This window comes from Myotis yumanensis, unplaced genomic scaffold (genome assembly GCF_028538775.1).
Source record: "Myotis yumanensis isolate MYYU_CA2020_CCGP unplaced genomic scaffold, mMyoYum1.0.hap1 SCAF_1, whole genome shotgun sequence".
Classification (NCBI taxonomy): Eukaryota; Metazoa; Chordata; class Mammalia; order Chiroptera; family Vespertilionidae; genus Myotis; species Myotis yumanensis.
The window spans coordinates 105,862,496-105,884,638 of record NW_027223752.1 but is presented as its reverse complement, the minus strand read 5'-3'; the positions used below and the strand labels follow the sequence as shown (position 1 = coordinate 105,884,638).

Here is a 22,143-nt window from a genome sequence, read left to right as displayed (position 1 = left end):
CCTGATATGACAGGGTTGCAGATTCGATCCCTGGGCACATTCAAGAATCAACCAATGAATGCATAAATAAGTGGAACAACCAATAGATGTTTCTTTCTCTCTCTCTCTCTTTCTCTCTCTCTCTGCCCCCTTTCTTCCTTTCTCTCTTAAATCAATAAATAAAAATTTTAAAAAATTTTTTGAGTTTTTGTTTTTTTTACCCACAGTCTTCTATTTATGGTGCTAAGATAAAGTTATAAGCCAAAAAGTAAAAGGAAGAAACAAAAGGAATTATATAATCTCCCATGTTAATGAACATTTGGCAAATAAATCGAAGTTTAACTAATTTTACCAAGTCTAATCAATATTTATAATTATATCTCAGTTGTTATTAATAGTCAGAAAGATAATTACTACAGAACTAACTTTTTAAACTTTATTTTTTATAATTTCAGGTATAATTTGGGTGACTACAATGGAGAGATTATGTCTGAGGTTATGGCACAGAGACAGCCAGTGAAACCTACTTATGCCATCCCCATCATCCCTATTACTAATAGCAGTCAATTTAAACACCAGGAAGCAGTGGATGTGAAGGAGTTTAAAGTTAATAAGGTGATACAAAGTTTTGTGATTATAGTAGCTGATAATGGAGTGGTATTTTATCATTAAAATCAGAATGAAAAAGAAAACTATATCCTACCATGAAATATGCTGCAAAGCCAACTTTTCATTCAAGACTGGCCTGTTGATAAAACAGTAGAGCTTGTAAATAATAATTAACTTTGTAATTAACTTTTTCCTAGAAACCATAATACTCTAAACTGCATAAAACCTGACAAATATTTAGCATATTTGCATAACCATGGTACTTGCCATGATTTTTCTTGGCAACAAATGCCATTTTTTGCCTATAATCTTTCTTTCCTTTTTCCTGCACATCAAATTCATGCCTCTCCTAGTCTGCCATCCCTGCCATACATATTTCTAACATACCCTTTGTTCATCAGCTCACTCACTCTCACCTGTGTATTTTACCCTGTGTTTCCCTTGTTTAATAATTTCATATCTTTATCCTTTAAAACTGCTCAAAATTCACCACTCCAGACTGACTTCATTATTTAGCTGGTGGTAATTCTTTACTACTCTTTATTTTCCTAACACCTTAGTATTATGGCTTAATTTCCACTATGTTAATAGTAATCTGAAGTCTGCTCTGTATATGTAAATTTTTTTCATTATATTTTCCCCATATTGATTTGTTAATTTTTTAGAATAAAAACTAGATATCCCCCCTTTTTTAATTATCTTCTAGTATTTTTATAGGAAATTAAGAAAAAGAAACAGGAGCCAGCAGTAAATGCTAATTGCAGTTACAGGGTTTTAGAAGCTGGAGCGTTTTTATTCTTTTACTTATTTAATTGGAACAAAATACTTTATCAGATTGTGTTTAGGTTGTAGGAACATATTCATGTTTTCACAAAGATCAACCGAATTCTAAGACTTTACAATGTAAGATGACAGAACATAAGAGTTTTGTATCTTCCTATGATTACGAATGCCTTCATTATAGTAGTAAACTTCTTTTAAAAACTTCCCCAAAACTGTGGGTTTGTTGAACATGGTTTTCTGTTGTTTGATTAACTCATAACTTTATTGCAGCAAGATAAAGCCGATCTTATCCGACCAAAACGTAAATATGAAAAGAAGCCCAAAGTCTTACCATCATCTGCTGTTGCTGCTCCTCAACAGACGAGTCCTGCTGCACTGCCAGTCTTTAATGCTAAAGATTTAAATCAGTATGATTTCCCCAGCTCAGATGAAGAACCTCTCTCCCAGGTAAATTTAAGAATTTTTCTATTAATATAGAGGAGAAATGTAGGAAATCACGTGTTTTTGACTCATTGCATTTTACTTAAAGGTTTTGTCTGGTTCTTCGGAAGCTGAAGAAGAGAATGATCCTGATGGTCCATTTGCTTTCCATAGGAAAGCAGGCTGTCAGTACTATGCTGTAAGTTTCAGGCTTTCTTTTTAAATAACAAACTGTTTACCTTTAACTGACCAAATAAGATTTTTTTTTTTTTTTAAGCCTCACTTAGACCAGACTGGCAACTGGCCTTGGACTAGTCATAAGGATGGAGGATTAGGAGATGTGCGATACAGATACTGCTTAACTACCCTCACCGTACCCCAAAGGTGTATTGGATTTGCACGAAGACGGGTTGGGCGCGGTGGAAGGTAAGGTATTTTTGTATTGTAAGCATAGAGACATTTTAGAAAGTAGGGTAGTTGAATTTAAAATTTCAAGTGAAGGTTAGGGTAGCTCATTTGTTCCCATTTGCTATTCTTGACTGATTTTTTGTTTGAAATACTTTGCCTTCCTGGTTCTTATATAGCTTTTAATGCATGATACAATTCTGACAAAAGGTACCAGATAAAGGCAAGTGTAAGTTATGATTGCATAAATTGTATTAAGTTAAAGAAACTACAAACGTTTCAGGAATTCTGGAAAATAATGAAAAAAAAGGATTAAATAGACTAAGAAGTGTCATATATAGTGTACAGAGTTGTTTAACTTGTCAGTGAAAAGGCTCCAGGTTTCATGTATGACCTGATCTTGACATCCCAGATTGTCAGGATCTAATTGCTTTCCTTTCTTTGTTTAAACCTGATAGAATTCCAACATACTCTATGCCTTTGTATGAGAAGTTGTATGAGGGGAGGGAAGGAATTGCAGAATGCATAAAAGCAAAGAAAAAGAAAGCTTTCAAGTAAAATATGAAAAAAATTAAAAGGCAGAATAGATAAGGTACTTTTAAGAAGAAGTTTAAGGATATGATTTATGTTAAATTAATGCCTTAGACATATGTTTGTTTTATTTTTTTAGTTTTAGTTTGAAGTTCTTATCACTTAAACATTACTTTAGAATTATCCGGGCATCAAAATACATATTTTTTAATTTTATTAAAGCTATTGGGGTGACAATGTTAATAAATTACATTGGTTTCAAGTGTACAGGTCTATCATACATCATGCTTTGTGTTTTCACCAACCAAAATTAAATCTTCCATCTCCAAAATACATTGTATTTAGTACTTTTTCCCATATCATTATGTTGACATCAGTAGTTGTGAGAATTCTCTATTTTGGCTATATTTTATTCTATACTAGTATTGATTTGTGTTAACATTTTATGATAAGGTCATTTATAAAGTTTATATTAGTAACATCTCAAATATTTTATCCATTAGAAATTTTAATGGTATAACATATCCCAAAGATCACATATCCTTTAATGCTTTTCTCCTACCTCCTCTTGCCCTCCCGCCCCCCGCCCCCCCCCCCCCAAAAAAGGAATCTTTACTTAAATATGAGAACAAATATGTTAGCAACATTTTACAAAGTGTTCTGGTGCTTTGTAATGGAAGTGAAAATCTTTGGTTTAAAAGTAATTTGAAAAGAAAGGTATTTTCACATTTTACAAGTAACTTAAACTGATCTACCAACCCTTAGAACTGTTACAACTCTTACTGTTATAAAATATTTACCTTATTCTTTGAGGTGGAGTACTCTCTTATTTAATCAGATCATTGTAATGTAAAAGAAAATAACTTTATTAGATACTGAAATTATAGCCAAATATTGCAATAATCAAATTTAAATATTCAATAGGAAATGGCTCTTTGGAGTTGGGGGAGAGAAAGAAAAACAATTTTTAAACAAACTTTGAATAGCTATTTTACATACATGTTTCCTGCCTTATTTTTAATAGGGTCTTACTGGACAGAGCTCACTCAGACTATGATAGTATGTTTCGCCATCTGGATTTGGAAATGCTTTCCTCACCAGAACATTCTCCAGTCAATCAGTCTGCCATTACCTCAGAAACAAATACCTCGGACAAATCTTTCTCTAAAGACCTCAGTCAGATACTAGTCAATATCAAGTCATGTAGATGGCGGCATTTTAGGCCTCGGACACCATTCCTACATGACAGTGACAATGATGAACTCTCCTGTAGAAAATTATATAGAAGTTTAACTCGAACAGGAACAGCACAACCTGGGACCCAGACATGCAGTACCTCTACGCAAAGTAAAAGTAGCAGTGGTTCAGCACACTTTGGTATGTTTATTTGTTATAATGTCATTTCTATGGAAATGTCAGGCTTATCAATTTTTTGAATATGTGGCTTATTAATGACTAAAAGTCCTTTTCTCAAAGTAGTTAAGAAAAAGAAAGACCTAGGTTTAAGTATTTATTTGAATCCTGTTTGTACAAATGATTTCATTTAAACAAAACCACTTACAAAGGGGTGGTTTATTACTACAGGGTGGGACAAAAGTAGGTTTACAGTTGTTCATATGGAAAATAATATAATAATTAAATAATAATACATAAATAAACTCAAGTGTTTTGCATACCCACAACTGTACAACTATTTTTCCCCCATCCTGTATTTAATGTATAAAATTTGTTTTCCTGGGAACCACAAGATTGAGCAATTATATTTTCAAAATAATATGAAAAAAAATGGACCATAAATTATTGCTCATTTCTTTAGTCTTTCACTTAGACTGCTTAAAAGTAGACCAGCAAATTAAATTGATAGACATGCAAAGTTTTATCTGTCACAGTAATTCAGAGTAATTTGTAAGAGAAAAAGTAATTTTTCACAGAACAATATTTAAAAGATTATTTTATTAATTTCAGAAACATTTTTAGATATTTACTATAGCATTATGGCTACTTTGTGAAATGTGTCTAAAATAAATGCTGTCTACTTAAAATATTTCTAGAAGTTTAGCTTTCTATTTGAAAGCAATAAATGTGTTTTTTGAGGCATGTAGATTATAGAAATCCACTGTTAACCTATTGTACGCCATAAGCGTCTGTAGACGCAAGCAGGGGGACCTGCCACACACGCCAGGAGCGTCTATAAAAAAAATGTTTTCCCTAAATGGCAGCCCTGACCAACTTTAAAATCATTTTTCATGAGAATTTTCAGCTGAAAATATTCAAGAACACCAGAATTGTGAGTAATATATTTATTTTTATAATATTCATTGCAAATTGATTTTTTAAATTAAATTCAAAATATCGTGGCGTGTGGGGATGGTTTCCATTTTGGATGCGTGGTAGTTAATTGGTTAAAATTATGTAATTATATTACTCCGGGTTTTTGTGAAGATAACTTAAATACAGTTTTAGAAAGGACTATAAAGATATTTATTCTGTTCCCCTAATTATGTGGTAAGGCTACAGTAAAAACTTCTAATAAATATGAAAATGTGTTTATTCTTAAAGACCTCCAGAAAAGATTTCATAAATAATTTGCTTTGTGGTTGGAAAAAAAGTAGTTCTATGAAGTGGAAGTCTTTTCAGCTCATAAGAAAAATAATCTTTTCAGAAATTAACTAGAAGATAATCAAAATTTTCTGAGGTTTAACAGATTATCTATAATCCCATTCATTTCAGTCTATATTATGAAGAGTCAGTTTCTGCTTTTATAGTCTTAAACAGAATGGAGGACTTGTTTATACTGTGGGTGTAGAGCAGCCATGGGCAAACTACAGCCCGCGGGCCGGATCTGGCCCGTTTGAAATGAATAAAACTAAAAAAAAAAAGACCGTACCCTTTTATGTAATGATGTTTACTTTGAATTTATATTAGTTCACACAAACACTCCATCCATGCTTTTGTTCTGACCCTCCGGTCCAGTTTAAGAACCCATTGTGGCCCTCGAGTCAAAAAGTTTGCCCACCCCTGGTGTAGAGATTCTAAATGTATAAACTTGTAATATGTTTCCCCTGATAAAGATTTTTAAGCTATGTAAAATTCTTTGACAGTTCTCATTGAAAATTGGCATATTCCATCAATCCCCATCTTTTCCACCTCTTAGAATAGAGAAGTTGAATTGTGTAACCATCCTTAGGTTCTTGTAGTGATCTTTTTAATGTAAATTGTTTTGCTATACAACTTAAGTAAGCATTGGTACTGTAAAACTTACTTGATTTGTGTTGGCCAAAGAATATTAAAAGGTGAACGTTGAGCAGAAGTATTACCAAAAGTTTAGGTGAAAAAAATCTTCAGTAAATTCTAATTTTTTTTTAATTATTTCTTTCCTTTATATATGTGATATGCCTTTTTTAAAATGGGTTTATCAGTTTTTTTCTGTTGCACATAATTATTTTTAGTTTTCCCTTCAATTTTACTAGAGCTTCCTTATGCTTGGAGAATAGATGCCTACAGATTGCTGTAGAGTATCACTTTTTTCTTTCATATATGTGAATATTCCAGAAACCTAAAGCTTTTCTCTTTATGCTCTGTAAAGTGCATTACAGTGGAGTTCCATCTAACATACTTTTAAGTGAATTCAACTATAGGCCCCTGGAGAAAAAAAAAAAAAAATTAGCAGTTCAAATGTTATACAGGATTCTGAATATAATTCTACTAAAAGAATGTATTTGCTGAAGTGGCCACTATGGGAATGGGAGAAGTGAATCTTTATTTTCTCCTGATAGCATCAGTGCCTGCATTGATGCTTCATTCATGGGTTAATTATCTCACTTAAAGCAGTGTAATTATAGTTTTAAAGTTTTGTGGGAGGGGTTTTATATAACATGGCCCACAGATGCTACTTCATCTGATACTCAACCACAGAAACTCGAATCTAGTCTGATGTCAGAAGAATAACTGGCTGTGTTGGGCTTATTGAAAGAAATGGGTCTGTATCACATGATGCACTCTCGAGGATTTTGTATGAGTTAACTTTTACTTTACCAGCTTTCAAACTTACCATTATATGAGATATGAGTCAGTTGATAGATACACTTAGCCTGCTGTTCAACCCAAATTGGTGGATTTTGATTTAGAAATTTTTATTTTTCTGTCGTTGTTTTAAATGTTAACTAATGTGTGCTGTGGTGTAGTGATGCCCTCTGGACTGATTTTCCCTTTTCTAAATAATCATCTATAAGGGCTTAATTATTCTCGTTTTCAAATAGGAAATTCTAAATGAGGATATCAGGAGCCCATTATTTTTAGTAAAGGGAATGAGGTTTAGCACACTAACTTTTGTAGTCTCTCTTTTAGTTACTCAGAATCTTTTTTGCTTCCCAATCTTGACCTTCTTGCATAGTTGTGTGGCCAAATGGGTAATCTGGTTAGTCAGATGCTACAGTGCTTTGTCCTTTGGATACTATACAGCAGAATGACATAATGTTGAGGGACTTAGGAAGGCTTACTATATGTGTATTTATAATTTTCAAGACTAGATTTTAGCACTTACAGATAAATTGCATTTTTAATAATCTTAATATGTGGTTTGAACGGTTTGCAAATTTTTTTTTTTAACTGATAAAAGCACCTTTAAAATGTAGTCTTTGTTCAGTGAGTAAGTATTATTTGTATGTATTTGAGTTTGGGAGGTACCACATGTCAGTTAACACCTTTTATCATAACTAGAAAGGACTCTATATAATTCAAAAAGACTAAAAACAGAAAAGTGATTTTTAAACCACCATTATATGTTCAGCATTTGAATTCCTAGCTCCCAGTGAAATTTCATCATCAAGCTAAATCGGTTTTCTAAGCTCACATTTCTGCACTAAAGACTTTATTTTCATAAGTGAAAAGGAAATTTGTAGCTAGAATATTATATTCTAAGTCTCAATATCTATAGTTAATGCAATTTACTTGAGTTTGTAACATAAAATTTTAATTTTACTATAGAAAAGGAACTCTAGATTTGAGCACTGAATATTTTCTTGTTGGATTTTGTAAATCTACAAGACTTTAATCTTTATCTAAATGTGTTTCAAAATTCAGAATTGCATCCTCAACAATCTCAACTAGAACCCCTAGTAAAATACATTAACAGATGATCTACAGTTTTACAGATACACACAAGAGTAGTCATACTAAGCAGAATGTCTGACCATAAATAATTTCATGTTCAAGTCATTTGCAGCCAAATGAATTCAGGTTCAGTCATGTTTTGCCATTAAATGTGTTACCAAACTTCTGTTTTCAAATTGGATTTCTCTGTGGCTGATAAATGTTATAAACCTCAATCTAAACTTTATCAATTCAAGCTTACTGATTAGATATTCATACTTTAATACTGTTTGGAGTCATTTCACTTTATATTTATTTCTTCAAAGTTAACTTTTTTCTTATATTAAACTTCTTGCCTGTATGCTGCTCAAAGAACGTGTAATTGAGGGGTATCTTTTAAAATAGGTGTTTGGGTTTGTTAAGGATTTTTGTTGTTGTTGTTATTGTTGGTTTTTAACAAAATACACATTTTGGTAATCTAGACTCCATTTTCTCAAATTGAATTTTTAAATTGTTTATTTTTTTCCTTGTTTATTTTTTTCCTAAGTACCTGTCACCCTCCCCACCTGCACTTAGATCATTTTAGTTGATCTGCTCCAGCTAGAGGAATGTGACCTAAAGGGCAGAACCCTGAGCTACCAGTTATTTCCTTGTATAAGAATTGGACTCGTAAAATCTTAGATTATTTCATCTAAATTCCTACCCCCAGACAGTTTCTGACCTCTGCCTCTAGTGATGGCAAATTCAACAGCTTACTTAATCAGGTTATTGTACACTTGGGTGTCTTGCTTAGAAGTTTGTCCATATATTGGACAAAAGCTACCTCCTTAAATTTAAATATTCTGGTTCCTGTTTTGCCTTTGGAAGCACATGAATATGTTTTCTTGATCTCCAACATCAAAGTGTCCTTCAAATATTTGAAGTCCTTTTGTGCCCCTTTATAATTTTCAGCTTTTAATTGTGTCTCTCACATCACTCTTCTTCACTGCCTGCCCTAGACTCCTGTTTATTAGGTGCTGAATATACAAGATTTTTTAAATACTTGATTCACACTATCAGTACATAAAATTTGATTCTCTCATATAAATAATACTAAATCTAAAACAAACTTGCCTATATCTTTCCATATTGAAAATCTCATTGGTTTGGGGGTGGGTTTTTCCCCGTCATCTAGTAAATATCTTTGTGACCTCGGATGAAAGTCTCTTCATCTCTATTAGGAGGTTGTAGGAGTAAATCACTATAAGGATCCCTCCTAATTTAAAAATTTTTGGTTCTGTGAAATGATTTTGATGCTGTCTACAAAACCATCTTGTCCATCTTTGTGTGAATTGCAAACTTTACCACACCATAATATTTGGAGGTTAGACATACAACCTAAAAACTTTCTACCTTGATAGAGATTTAGGGAAATATGGTCATTTTTATTTATTTCCGCTTAGCATTTGCTTGCACTTTGAATTATAATGACATCCAGGTGTTCTTGGTTTTCTGTATAAATAATAATGTAAAACCCAGTTCAGATTGTACTTGGCCCAGTTTACTACCTTACCAAGCTTTCCTTTCATTTACACAGCCTTTTGGATTGGAATTTTATGTCTCAGAAGAAATTTAAAATCTTAGCATTTCATGCCTAAAAAGGACTACAATCATCACCTATTTAATCTCTTCTATATTTTAGATGAACATACTGAGTCCCAAAAGGTTAAGTAACCTGCCTAGGTATACTCTACTAGTTATGATAGACCTGAGAACTAAAATAACAATCAAGATGTCTTGGCCCCCAGACTCATGGTTTTTACTGCCATTGCTTCCAGCTCATACATTATCTGTACAGTTCATCAAGATCATTTATCAAAAATATCCAGAGAAAATTTTAGAACTAAACTCTAGAATATAGAGATATCTAAGAAATGGGCTAACAGTGATCTAAAATGTCAGGTGCATTGTTATTTCTAAATCTGTTCTCAGGAGGAAGTTAACAGTTGTTAAAAACTGAAAGTCACGAAACCCTCAGAGACCAAGCATTAAAATGTTGATTTAAATAGGGCAAAAATATTTGGAACCTTTATTCAAATCAACTTCCAATTATTGCTAAATTTTTTATTAAACCACACACAAACATATATGTCTGTCTATACTGAACACTTGACATTAATAAAGATGAGAAAAAAATAGAGATTGAACTAAGGAAAAAACACATACACAAATACTAGCAAAGATCAATAACAGAAAATTTCCATTTATATAAATGGAGTTTTGTATATATAGGTTTTTAGTGAATGCTGAAGTATTGATTTTCTAGGTCTGTACTGACCTGACCTTCCAGAATGGTTCCTTTTTTAAAAAACTTACTGAGCATTCCCTACTAAGGAAATTCAAGACTTATGCAATTCCTCAAATTTAGGAAATTAAAGTGTAAATCTCAAGAACATATTAGCAAAACTAATAATATTATATTAATTATAAACCAGAATAAATTTTTGTAGATTTTCTTCAAGTTCTGATTCAACACATTTCTGTTATATGGAAATGGTGGTGCTGACAGAAAGTTACTTTTTTATGTCAATATTCAGGGATTATCCTATTAGTAATAAAAATCTTCCCTGTAGGAATCAGATCTGAGGATTTCAAACACAGAAAAACTCATCAAAGAACAGATATCAATTAAATAGATTTATAACACAGAATTTAAAAATCAAAAGAAATTATTTTTTTGTTCTTGTTACCCAAAAACTTAGTTCAACTCAAGTTTAAGAGCTGGTGTAGATACTAACTTCTTTCATGATTTTCTGATCCATTCAAAATATGGTAGAATTTCTACCTAAACATGTTGTAGTTGTACAAGGTGGACGCTGTATACTGGAGATAAAGATTCTTCATGAGTTATGTGAAAACTACAAAACTTGATGAAGTGATAATCTAGATAAATCATCAAAACAACAACAAATTAGGTGGCAGTATTTTGAAAACATTCAACTTGAGATTGAGGAAATTTGCATGATTTATTATAGATTCCCTGATACCCAGGGATGCATGATAACCCTTTTTTTGTTTTGTTTTGAAATAATTCTTACCTAAACATTGCAGGCTTCTTAAAGAAGCCTTTAAGTTCAGATGTTGTGATTGTATGTGCTTTTTTTTTTTCCTTTTTTAATTGGCGAAATCAAAAAAAGATAAAAGGTTTCCTTTTTAAAAACTGAACACACTTTTTGGGGGGTAATAAATGAACATTTTTTTGTTTGTTTTTTTTAGAACTGAGCTCTCCATAGACAAACATAAGTAGCATAACACAGTGTCTTTCCTCAGACATCATTCTGTACAGTAAATCAACATAAACAACTCCGTTCTTATTGACTGGATTTTTTCCAGGTGGGTTATTTGAGTGGGGAAAATTAATTAACATATGGAGCCTCTTTTTTTCCAGTGTTAAACTTAAAGAATGGGTTCTTTAAAATAAAAAAGAAAGGTAATAAACCAACAACAACCTTATGTTTTATATAGAGGAAATATTTGTAATAACTAAAATTAGAAAATATGTAGAACAGTTATGTTAGGGATTGCTATCTGAATGCATTGGGACAGTAATATGAGTAAATTAGAAACCTAATGGTAATTATCAGATTTCTTCTCAAGCTCAGTGCAAAGTTGAATTTCAGATATGTGGATTTTTTAAAAAGCTGGTATTTCCATTTTACTCGAGTGTGGCAGCTTACAGAAATAATGGTTCTGCAACTTGGGAAGTGAGCAGTTCTCTTTCCTATGTTTAACTCAGGAAGTTTAATTTTGTTTTTCTTTAGATTCAACCCACTCTTGTGAAATGTGGTTGTAAGCTTAAATTTTCATTTGAAAGTGATCTTTAGCAGGACCATGAGCTTTTATCAAATGCTTTAATTTTGCACAGACTTTTTTTGATGCTGAAATTTTACTATTGTCAAAAGTGTATGGTATTGTGCATTTTTATAAAGTGTTTCCTCATTTTATGTTCAGCATTTACAGCCGAACAATACCAGCAACATCAACAGCAACTGGCACTAATGCAGAAACAGCAGCTTGCACAAATTCAGCAACAGCAAGCAAATAGTAATTCCTCCACCAACACTTCACAGGTGAGGGATTTGTCTGTCTTATGATTATCCCTCATTGTTTCCCACCAGAGTTCATCTCTAATTACCAACTGTTGTCATAGAACCTTGCATCTAACCAGCAGAAAAGTGGCTTTCACCTGAATCTACATCATAGCCATTCTATACAGGGTTTAGAAAGAACATTACAGGTGAGTATAGAAGCTGTTGTCTCTGCTCCCTATTTTAAAAAGTAAAACTAAAAAGCATAGTTATATGAGATGGAGACCCTGTCTTTAAGTCTGACCTGTAGTCTGATATACGTCTTTAATATATAATCCCATTGACACCTAACTCATTATCTTGTTATTTTAATTATTATTACAATTTATTAAAAATTATTATACTTCTTTTAGAAGAAATCACTTTTAAACCTAAAGCCATTTGAACACATTTAAGGCTTAAAGGCTGAGATTTAAGTCTCTATGCATCTTGGAAGAAAAATTCATGTAAAAAATTTAAGGACCTCTTAATTTCTAGGCTAAGTTCTGATATGATATTTTGTTACTTCCATTCTAAAGGGATAGTTATCTTACTATCCCAAAGGTGTGTCTATGTGTGTATATATGGTATGTTAGGTGAAAGAAGTTTACCTACATTTATTCATTGTATGTACTTGCAGATCACTGAAATGGTTTACTAGCTTATTTCTTGTGCAATACTTTGTGTTGGAGGTTTATTTCCACGTTATAGGAGGATGATTTTGGTAATGGATATGTCCATGTTATATATTGTCACATAAAAAGATCAAAATTCATAATCCTTGAGTTATAAAATTACTAGAACATTCCTCAAATTTGACTGTCAAGGGAGAGAAAGATATTCGAGTGGTTTTCCACTTTTGTTTATATTCATACTGATTTTGCTATACCGGTGTAGCTTTAATATTAATTTGTAACTAAGTGATGCTGATTAGATTTGTTTTTTATTTTCTTTTTAGGGTTTTGTTTCCAAGACTTTGGATTCTGCTAGTGCTCAATTTGCTGCTTCTGCTTTGGTGACATCAGAACAACTGATGGGATTCAAGATGAAGGATGATGTGGTGCTTGGGATTGGGGTGAATGGCGTCCTTCCAGCCTCAGGTAAGGATAATGACATTTAAATGGTTTTGATAAGATTTGTAACACATACCTATAATAAACAGCCAAAGTGCACATTGTTTAGATGCTTCTTTCTTTTTCTCTAGGAGTATACAAGGGCTTACACCTCAGTAGTACTACACCAACAGCACCAGTACATATAAGTTCGTCAGCAGCAGGTTCAACTTTGTTACAGCCTTCAAACATTACACAGACTTCAAGTTCCCACAGTGCACTGAGTCATCCAGTAACTGCTGCCAATTCTGCAACAACTCAGGTTCTGATTGGGAACAACATTCGATTAACTGTACCTTCATCAGTTGCCACTGTAAACTCTATTGCCCCCTTAAATGCACGACACATACCTAGGACTTTAAGTGCTGTTCCATCGTCTGCCTTAAAGCTGGCTGCCGCAGCAAACTGTCAAGTTTCCAAGGTCCCATCTTCATCCTCTGTAGATTCAGCCCCAAGGTGAGTAGTTATTTTAAGACTAAAGGATCTAACTTAAATTCTTAGGCATTGCTCTCTACTTATTTGTGGCTTTTGCTCTTTTCTTTATATACTTTAAAAATATGTAGATGAGAATTCCTTATTTATTCTAGAACTAAACAGATAAATGTAATTCAGTATTGTTGAAAATTTGTGCCAAATGGTACAGTGAATATTGCATTTGGGATTTGGGCATCATTTTCTTAGTATGATAACGGCTTATAATGTTCTCACTCTTCTACCTCTGGATGGATGGGGTCCTCTTTTGAATGCTTCTTTGTCTATGATTTCTCCCACAGTATTTTGTGTAGACAGAACTGATAGAACTCACATGGCTGGAGTGCTAAGCTGCTCTTAACACTTGGAGTGGGGGAAACGAGTTAAGTCGGCTCGCGTGAATTGCGCGTACTCCGCGGGAGCCGTCTTAACTCGGTTCATATAGATTTGCGGTGGAGTGCGGGAAACGTGTAAACTCGGGCCGATTGTAACTGCGTATTACCAAATATTTGTTTGTTTGCCGTTCACAAAGATACCTACCTGCGTATGCGAACCGTTTCATACCCATTGGGGTAATAGGTATCATAAAAATCCCTGATTTTGCGCGGGAAACCTAAATAATTGCCCGCGCCATCTTATATTTTGGCGGGAAATTCACCCCACACCGGAGTGTTAATAATGTAAATAAAGCTTACAGTATTCATGCCAGGTCAACTTTTAATGAAACCATCATTTTCTATGCTAACTTGTCTTCTTGGGTTTTCAATAGACAGTTTAGAATGTTTGCTCAAGCTCTATTCTGCTTTAAATATTAATGGTAAAGTCCTGCCTTGTACAACGTACTGTGGAAAAACAAAAAGACAGGAAGTTTTCAGTTTAGGTGGAAGACAAGCATAAAAGTGTGAAAAGTTAAATAGTGTTGATTGTAAATAAGATGAAAATCATTCTAGAGGTATCACAAAGCATTATATGCTTATCGAATTAAATGTATAGATTATGGCTATAATTTCAATATTAGGAGACATCTTTTCACACCAAGAGTGTTCTGGGAATGTTCAACAAAATAAGATTAGATTTGATCTTGGTTAGTCAGAGAAAAGGAAGACAAGAGAGTTGGGGAAATATAAATGTGTTGATAGGTTAACAAGTAAACTAGTTTGTGGTTTGGGGAAGGTTAGTAGTTGAAGTTGGAGTGGTAGGAAAAGTCCAGACTGATTGTAGACTTTCTCAGCTGGCAGTGGCCTAGAAGGAGGATCAGGATTTGTAGCAACAAACTGTAGCCTTGAGTTTCCAAATCTATCCATCCCTGTCTGCGTCTGAATTTAATAGTCCTTGTCTGCTCGATACTAATCTATTATTAGTATTCTGGGTCTAGTTACAGTTAATCAATTTAATTCTTAAATATGTAATACATGGTTTTCATCAGTATAGAATTGTATAGCCATGGAATATTCAAAGTATATGGAAACCATATTTTTTTAAATCCTCACCTGAGATATGTTTTTATTGATTTGAGAGAGAGAGGAAAAGAGAGAAATATCAATCAGTTGCCTCCCATACATGCCCCAACCAGGGATCAAACCTGAAGCCTGGGTGTGTGCCCTGACCAGGAATCAAATCCACAACCTTTTGTTGCACTGGACAACACTTCAACCAACTAAGCCACCCAGCCAGAGGTAGAAAACTTTTTATAAAACTTATTTTAGTCCCTTTGTTTTAAAGATGAGGAAACTGAGATACAGAGACTTCTCTAGGCTCACTCAGCAGTCTAGGTGCTAGAACAACTACGGCCCTGCTCTTCCGATGCCTCATTTAGTAGCTATCCTGCTCTACTCCATATGTAAAATCTTATGTAAAGTCCTAACATGAATGAACCTCAGCCACATATATATGTTCCTTATTTTAAAATTACAAAAGGTTCAGTAAAGGTAGAAATTGAAACAAAAAACTAAAACTTGGCAATTCTTTGTGTTTTTAAATCTAGGTTGGCTACTACAATTCTGTTGGTAATATCATGGAATTTATAAGCTTGACTTCTGGTTGTGTATTTCTGATGATAAGCTATAAAGGTTCTTATTCCTCTACTTGGCTATCTTTCCCAGGAGTCAAATTTCTTTCTATTATTAAAAATATTTGAACTTTTTATTGGGAAATAGTTTTGGTTTGTTCAATTTATATTTGCTAAATTTGTTGCAGAAAATAATTTATTGAACTTTATTTCAACAGGGAAAATCATGAATCAGAAAAGCCAGCGCTAAACAGCATAGCAGACAATACAGTAGCGATGGAGGTGACGTAGCTTTCTCAGGAGTGGGACTGCAACCTGGGGACTTGATTAGGTGCTATGCATCAGTAGCATTTTGAATGCAGGGGATGATGGAATGCCACACAAGCATTTCTGTGGCAGCTGTGGGGACTTTACAGCAGTGCTCATCTCTCATGCTTCAATTTTTCTTTCCTTACTGTTAATAGGAAAAATCAACATCTGTAAATTAAGAATACAGCAATTATCTGTACAGTACTGCATATTTGTAATACCCTTGTATATATGTTACTTGAATACAGAAATGTTCATTTGTGATGCTTTGCACTTGGGGGTGGGAGGGTGGGAGGGAAATAAATTGCAACAAAGAGTGTGAGATGTGAGATTGTATAGAGATGAAGTGTCATCACATCATGTGCATGGTGCGGAACCTGCTGTTTTATCTATTTATTGTGCCGTGTTTACAGTTTTTTTGTACACTGTACCTTCATTGGTTCCTGTGCTGTAGTAAATGTGTTAGGTAGCTGTGGACTCCTTGGTATTTTGTAAATGGTATAACATAACTTGGTTCCCCTCTGGGTCCCTGAGTTTTTTCTGTATCATGTGAAAAAAAAATGGTGACATACATACAGAATTTTACAAAAATAAAAAAACGCATCAGTTTAAAAAAAGGGGGGGTGGATTTTAAATGGGGATCTTCCTGGTCTATCATTAGGATAAGTAACAAGCTAAAAATGAAGTCTCTTGAATCTTCCCATCCCCTCTTGCCCACAAAGCTGTGGGTAGTTTCTGGTACTTAAAGCACTAACGTTATGTTGCTGCTCTACAAACAGCCCAGTAGTCCCATTTCCTTCCACACCAAAAAGTGTTAAATCAAGTATGCAAATGGAGTCCTTACAACTGGAGTTTATGTTGTCTTGCCCTTTTTTTTTTTTTTTAAGCACAAAAGAAATTGTACTTTTTTATTGTCAAATTGTTTAAAAGACTTCATTCTTTACTTGTTCTTACAAAAAGGATATAAGGGAGAAGAATGCAGTAATTAACTATATGTGTATCATCATTCCAGTTTCTAAAAACAGCCAGCCAGCTTTTTTCCTTTCAAGATCCTCCAGAAGGCTGCAAGGCCAGAACCACAAATATTGGGTGCCTTCCTTTGGAAATATTTGACCTCTCTTCTGTGAAGAGAATGGTACTTAACAGACTACTACCAGTGCTTTGTCAGTACCGAAGTCTGAATGCCCAGTCCAATGGCATATAATATCTTAAAGGTTTTTAATCCCACCTGGAAAAATTGTGATAGAATTCTCACAAAATAAACCCAGGGCATTACATGTTGACAAACTAATGTGAAGTGGTCTTTTGCTTTTATTTTCACCCCAAGAACTTTTGTGTGACTTTAATTAAAATCATTCAGTAAAGAGGGACATGGGAATGGGAGTGATGACTTAAGTTCATTTTTTCAACAATTATATACTGAGTGATTACTCTGGGGTTATTTTCAGTTCAACAACAGTGAAAAATTCTTGCCCTCATGGAGTAGTTTATAATCTCATTAGATGATTAAAAACAATAAGTAAGATTTAAATGGTATTACGGTAAGTATTAGAGGGGAAGTAATGCAAGGAAGGTAGGAGAAGCTGTGCCAGGATGGTGTGGTTGATGGGCAAGGAAGGTGGTTCCATTTGATCAGAGACTTGAAGTTGGGAGGAAAGCATTGTAGGCAGAAAGAATAAGTACAAAGATTCTGAGATGGGAGTGCGTGGTTTGCTAAAGGAATAGCAAGCAGTGTGGCTATTGCAGCAGTAAAGAGTAGACAGGTCAGGGAGTAACCAGGAGCCTGCTTGTGGAGGGCTTGGTCAGGGATCTTAAGGACTTTGACTTTTCCTCCACTTCAAAAAGGAGTTTGGAGCAGAGGAGTGATGTGAACAGGCTCATTCTGGCTTTGGTGTACAGAATAGACTGCAGGGAAGACTAGTTAGGAAGCAAATTGTAATAATCCAAGTGAGAGATAATAGTGACAAGGATGGTAGTGAAAAGTAGTTGGATTTTGTTTATATTTTAAAGGTTGACCCAGTAAACTTTTCTAAGAAACTGAATAGGTGTGAGGAACATGCGAAAAAGAAGATGTAAGGATGATTGCATGGTATTTGGCCTGAGCAACTGGCTACAGTTGGAAAGCACTGTGGGAGGAGTGGGTTTGGGGGAAACTCAGTTTTGGGCTGAGGTCTCCATTAGACATCCAACTAGAGATGTCATGTAGGCAGTTGCATATAAAAGTCTGGTATTTAAAGGGAGAGGTCTAAGCTGGAATTCAAAACTTGAGTCATCTTCATAGATGATATTAAAAGTCATGAATCTGGGTGAGATCAAGAGTGGGATTAAATCTTTGTGTAGTAAATATAGCTGTCATTGATCGGGAATTCCCTGTCTCAAAGGGACAGACTTACAGTTTGGGTAACTACTTTTGTTTATTCTGTTCTGTGTTCTTTAAGGAGAATATAGTGACTGATCAGTGTGACTAAAAATTTAAACTGCTGGTTTAAAGGTATTTAAATAATTAGAATTAAAATTTCTAAATGAAATCTAGCAGATAGAATGAGGCCTGGGCCCACAAAGTGCCTATATGCCTATGGATTGAGGAACAAGAAAATGAGTGCTCATCAAGCATACCCAGTCAGAAATTTGCAGAGTTGCATGGGTAGGGGTAGAAAAGTGGCAGATAGGCAAGTGATCAACATCCATGTAGCACTTACTCTCTTATTTGACCATACCAACTCCGAGATGCAGAGAAAATACAAATGGCATCTTTCACATTTTAAAATAAGGAAATATACTCAAAACCGCATCTTTGGCCTCTAAATCCTTGGCTATTTTTCTATATATTCTACTACCAGTGTTGTAATAGCCTGAAGTGAAGGGCTTAATGCAAACATGCAGTTTAAAATATTAGGGAAAGGGACGAAGGTTATCAAGCGAACTTTGACATCTCATCTAGTTAATAACTACCACTTACTGTGTATTTACAATGTAATATCATATGCATAGTAATTATCTTGTTTAATCCTCACAATTACCCTTTTAAGCAGATACTAGGATTATCACCGTATTGTAGGTGAGATTCACTCAAGGTTGGCTACAGTTGTTGACAGTCCAGGATTTGAACTCATCAACCAAATTCCAAAGCTATAGCCATTTGTATCCCCTACTTAGTGGGTAATGGAGGTAAACCGGGAAACAGATTTCTAATATGACTTCTTAGTAACCTTTGTTCCTATTTTGTTCCTAAAGAAATTGGTACTGTTGAGTCTCTTACTCTGCCATTATTATGCTTTTGTACATTTCATAAGTAGAAGCCCAAAAACCAACCAAACTAAACTTTACCCTAGGTAAATTTTGTTTTCCCAAAAGGATAGTGTTTTCTAAACTCCAAATTTAGGAGCTGTGTTTTCACGAGTATTATAAGAATGTAGAATATGGTGCAATTTTAATGTGTAATAAGTTACAGATGGGTAAGCAGGATTTCACATTCTTCACTAATATACTTACTAGAGCAGATCTGCTTTTGTCTATTTTACATAATGTTCTACATGAATTATTTCAAAAAATGCTATTTTAATGTTTGAAAGTAACAGCAAAAGGAATTAATAGACAAATCACACTGATTCAAAAAAATATTTATTAACTGTGTCAGGCACTATTGTAAGTGTTGGAGACACAGCACAAACATTAAAATTAGAATTAACATTAAATGCCTAATGGAGTCATCTTGAGACTTTTACAATAAATCTAACATCCAGCTTTGGAAATTAACTGTGGAATATGTTATTGCAAGAGCCAGACCAAAAAAAAATCAGTATTTTCCCACAAGGACATATTATGAACAAATTAGGTACAAAAGCCTCAAAAAAAGTTTCATATAGGCAAAGTGTAAAACCATGCATTTTGCAAGAGAATCCAGTCTTAGAAAATGATCTGCCCTACTTTTGTAGTTTATAAAACAAAAGGGTTGGTCTGTAGGTTATCAGTATTGTGGAGCATGAGTCTTTACTGAATACTTTCTGTCCACTTGTATTAGTTTACTATGGCTGTACTAATAAATTACCACAAATGATGACTTAAAACAACAGAAATTTATTTTCTCACAGTTCTGAAGTTCAAAATAACTTAATGAGTTGCAATCAAGGTGTCAGCAGATCATGCTCTCATTGGAGGCTCTAGGGAGAGAATCTGTTTCTTGTTTTTATTGCTAAAGTTTTACATATGTCTCCTTTTTCCACCGATTGACCACCACCCCACCCGACCCCCACCCCCCCACCCCCCCCAGCCATTCCCACCCCGGGCAAGTCCCCACTGCCCCAGTGTCTGTGCCCATTGGTTATGCTAATATGCATGCATACAAGTCCTTTGGTTGCTCTCTAACCACTCCCCCCCCCCTGCCCTGCCATTTGCCTCTGGATCTATTTTTTTTTTAAATATATTTTATTGATTTTTTTACAGAGAGGAAGGGAGAGAGATAGAGAGTTAGAAACATCGATGAGAGAGAAACATCGATCAGCTGCCTCCTGCACACTTCCTACTGGGGATGTGCCCGCAACCAAGGTACATGCCCTTGACCGGAATCAAACCTGGGACCTTTCAGTCTGCAGGCTGACGCTCTATCCACTGAGCCAAACCGGTTTCAGCTGGATCTATTCTTGTTCATCAAATTATGTTGATCATTTTATCCCACATATGAGTGAGATCATGTGATATTTATCTTTCTCCGACTGGCTTATTTTGCTTAGCGTAATGCTCTCCAGTTCCATCCATGCTGTTGCAAATGGTAAAAGTTTCTTCTTTTTTATAATGGCGTAGTATTCCATTGTGTAGATGTACCATGGTTTTCTAATTCACTCATCTGCTGATGGGCACTTAGGTTGTTTCCAAATCTTAGCTATTGTAAATTGTGCTGCTATGAACATAGGGGTGCATATATCCTTTCTGATTGGTGTTTCTGATTTCTTGGGATATATTCCTAGAAGTGGGATCACTGGGTCAAATGGAAGTTCCATTTTTAAATTTTTGAGGAAACTCCATACTGTTTTCCACAATGGCTGCACCAGTCTGCATTCCCACCAGCAGTGAAGGAGGGTTCCTTTTTCTCCACATCCTCTCCAGCACTTGTCATTTGTTGATTTGTTGATGATAGCTATTCTGACAGGTGTGAGGTGGTACCTCGTTGTTTTGATTTGCATTTCTTGGATGATTAGTGACTTTGAGCATGTTTTCATATGTCTCTGGGCCTTCTGTATGTCCTCTTTCGAAAAGTGTCTATTTGGGTCCTTTGCTCATTTTTTTATTGGATCATTTATCTTCCTTTTGATAAGTTGTATGAGTTCTCTGTAAATTTTGGAGATTAAACCCTTATCTGAAGTAGCATTGGCAAATATGTTCTCCCATGCAGGGGGTTTTCTTGTTGTTTTGTTGATGGTTTCTTTTGCTGTGCAGAAGCTTTTTATTTTGTTATAGTCCCATTTGTTTATTTCCTCCTTAGTCTCCATTGCCCTAAGACAGTGATGGCGAACCTTTTGAGCTCGGCATGTCAGCATTTTGAAAAACCCTAACTTAACTCTGGTGCCATGTCACATATAGAAATTTTTTGATATTTGCAACCATAGTAAAACAAAGATTTATATTTTTGATATGTATTTTATATATTTAAATGCCATTTAACAAGGAAAAATCAACCAAAAAAAATGAGTTCGCGTGTCACCTCTGACACACGTGTCATAGGTTCGCCATCACTGCCCTAGGAGCTGTGTCGGTAAAGATATTGCTACAACATATGTCTGCTATTTTGCTGCCTATGGAGTCTTGTAGGATTTTTATGGTTTCCCGTCTTACATTTAAGTCCTTTAGCCATTTTGAGTTTGTTTTTGTGTATGGTGTAAATTGGTGATCTGGTTTCATTTTTTTGCATGTATCTGACCAAATTTCCCAGCACCATTTATTGAAGAGACTGCCTTGACTCCATTGTATGCTCTTGCCTCCTTTGTCAAATATTAATTGGGTTCTCTGTTCTGTTCCATTGGTCTATATGTCTGTTCTTGTGCTAGTACCAAACAGTTTTGAGAACCGTGGCTTGGTAATATAGCTTGATATCTGGTCTGTTTCTTGCCTCTTCCAATTTGTGGTGGCTGCCCAATATCCTTTGGTGTATAATGGCATCTCCTCAAACTCTCTCTTCACATTGCCTTCTCCACTGAGTGTGTCTGAAATCTCCCTCTGCCTTTCTCCAAGAGTACGTGTGATTTCATCTAAGGCCCACCCAGATAATCCAGAATAAACTCTTGGAGATCCTTAATTTAATCATTTGCCATGGAAGGTAATATTC

At 34.6% G+C, this 22,143-nt stretch overlaps 1 protein-coding gene across 4 annotated transcripts in view; it reads left to right on the top strand.

Moving 5' to 3' along the window:
- The window catches only part of EPC1 (enhancer of polycomb homolog 1), a 111,757-nt gene extending 94,642 nt beyond the window's left edge, over positions 1 to 17,115 (top strand). For 2 of the 4 annotated variants that reach the window (XM_070429064.1, XM_070429045.1), the window contains exons 6-15: positions 435 to 594; positions 1,642 to 1,818; positions 1,901 to 1,990; positions 2,069 to 2,217; positions 3,752 to 4,104; positions 11,809 to 11,927; positions 12,008 to 12,094; positions 12,883 to 13,024; positions 13,129 to 13,492; positions 15,734 to 17,115. In XM_070429064.1, the coding sequence (XP_070285165.1) occupies positions 435 to 594; positions 1,642 to 1,818; positions 1,901 to 1,990; positions 2,069 to 2,217; positions 3,752 to 4,104; positions 11,809 to 11,927; positions 12,008 to 12,094; positions 12,883 to 13,024; positions 13,129 to 13,492; positions 15,734 to 15,806 (1,714 nt within the window). In that variant the 3' untranslated portion in view covers positions 15,807 to 17,115. Of the gene's footprint in view, positions 1 to 434; positions 595 to 1,641; positions 1,819 to 1,900; positions 1,991 to 2,068; positions 2,218 to 3,751; positions 4,105 to 11,808; positions 11,928 to 11,975; positions 12,095 to 12,882; positions 13,025 to 13,128; positions 13,493 to 15,733 lie in introns of those variants that run through there. The other 2 variants (XM_070429054.1, XM_070429074.1) reach the window with 2 other exon arrangements.
- Positions 17,116 to 22,143: the final 5,028 nt, after the last annotated feature.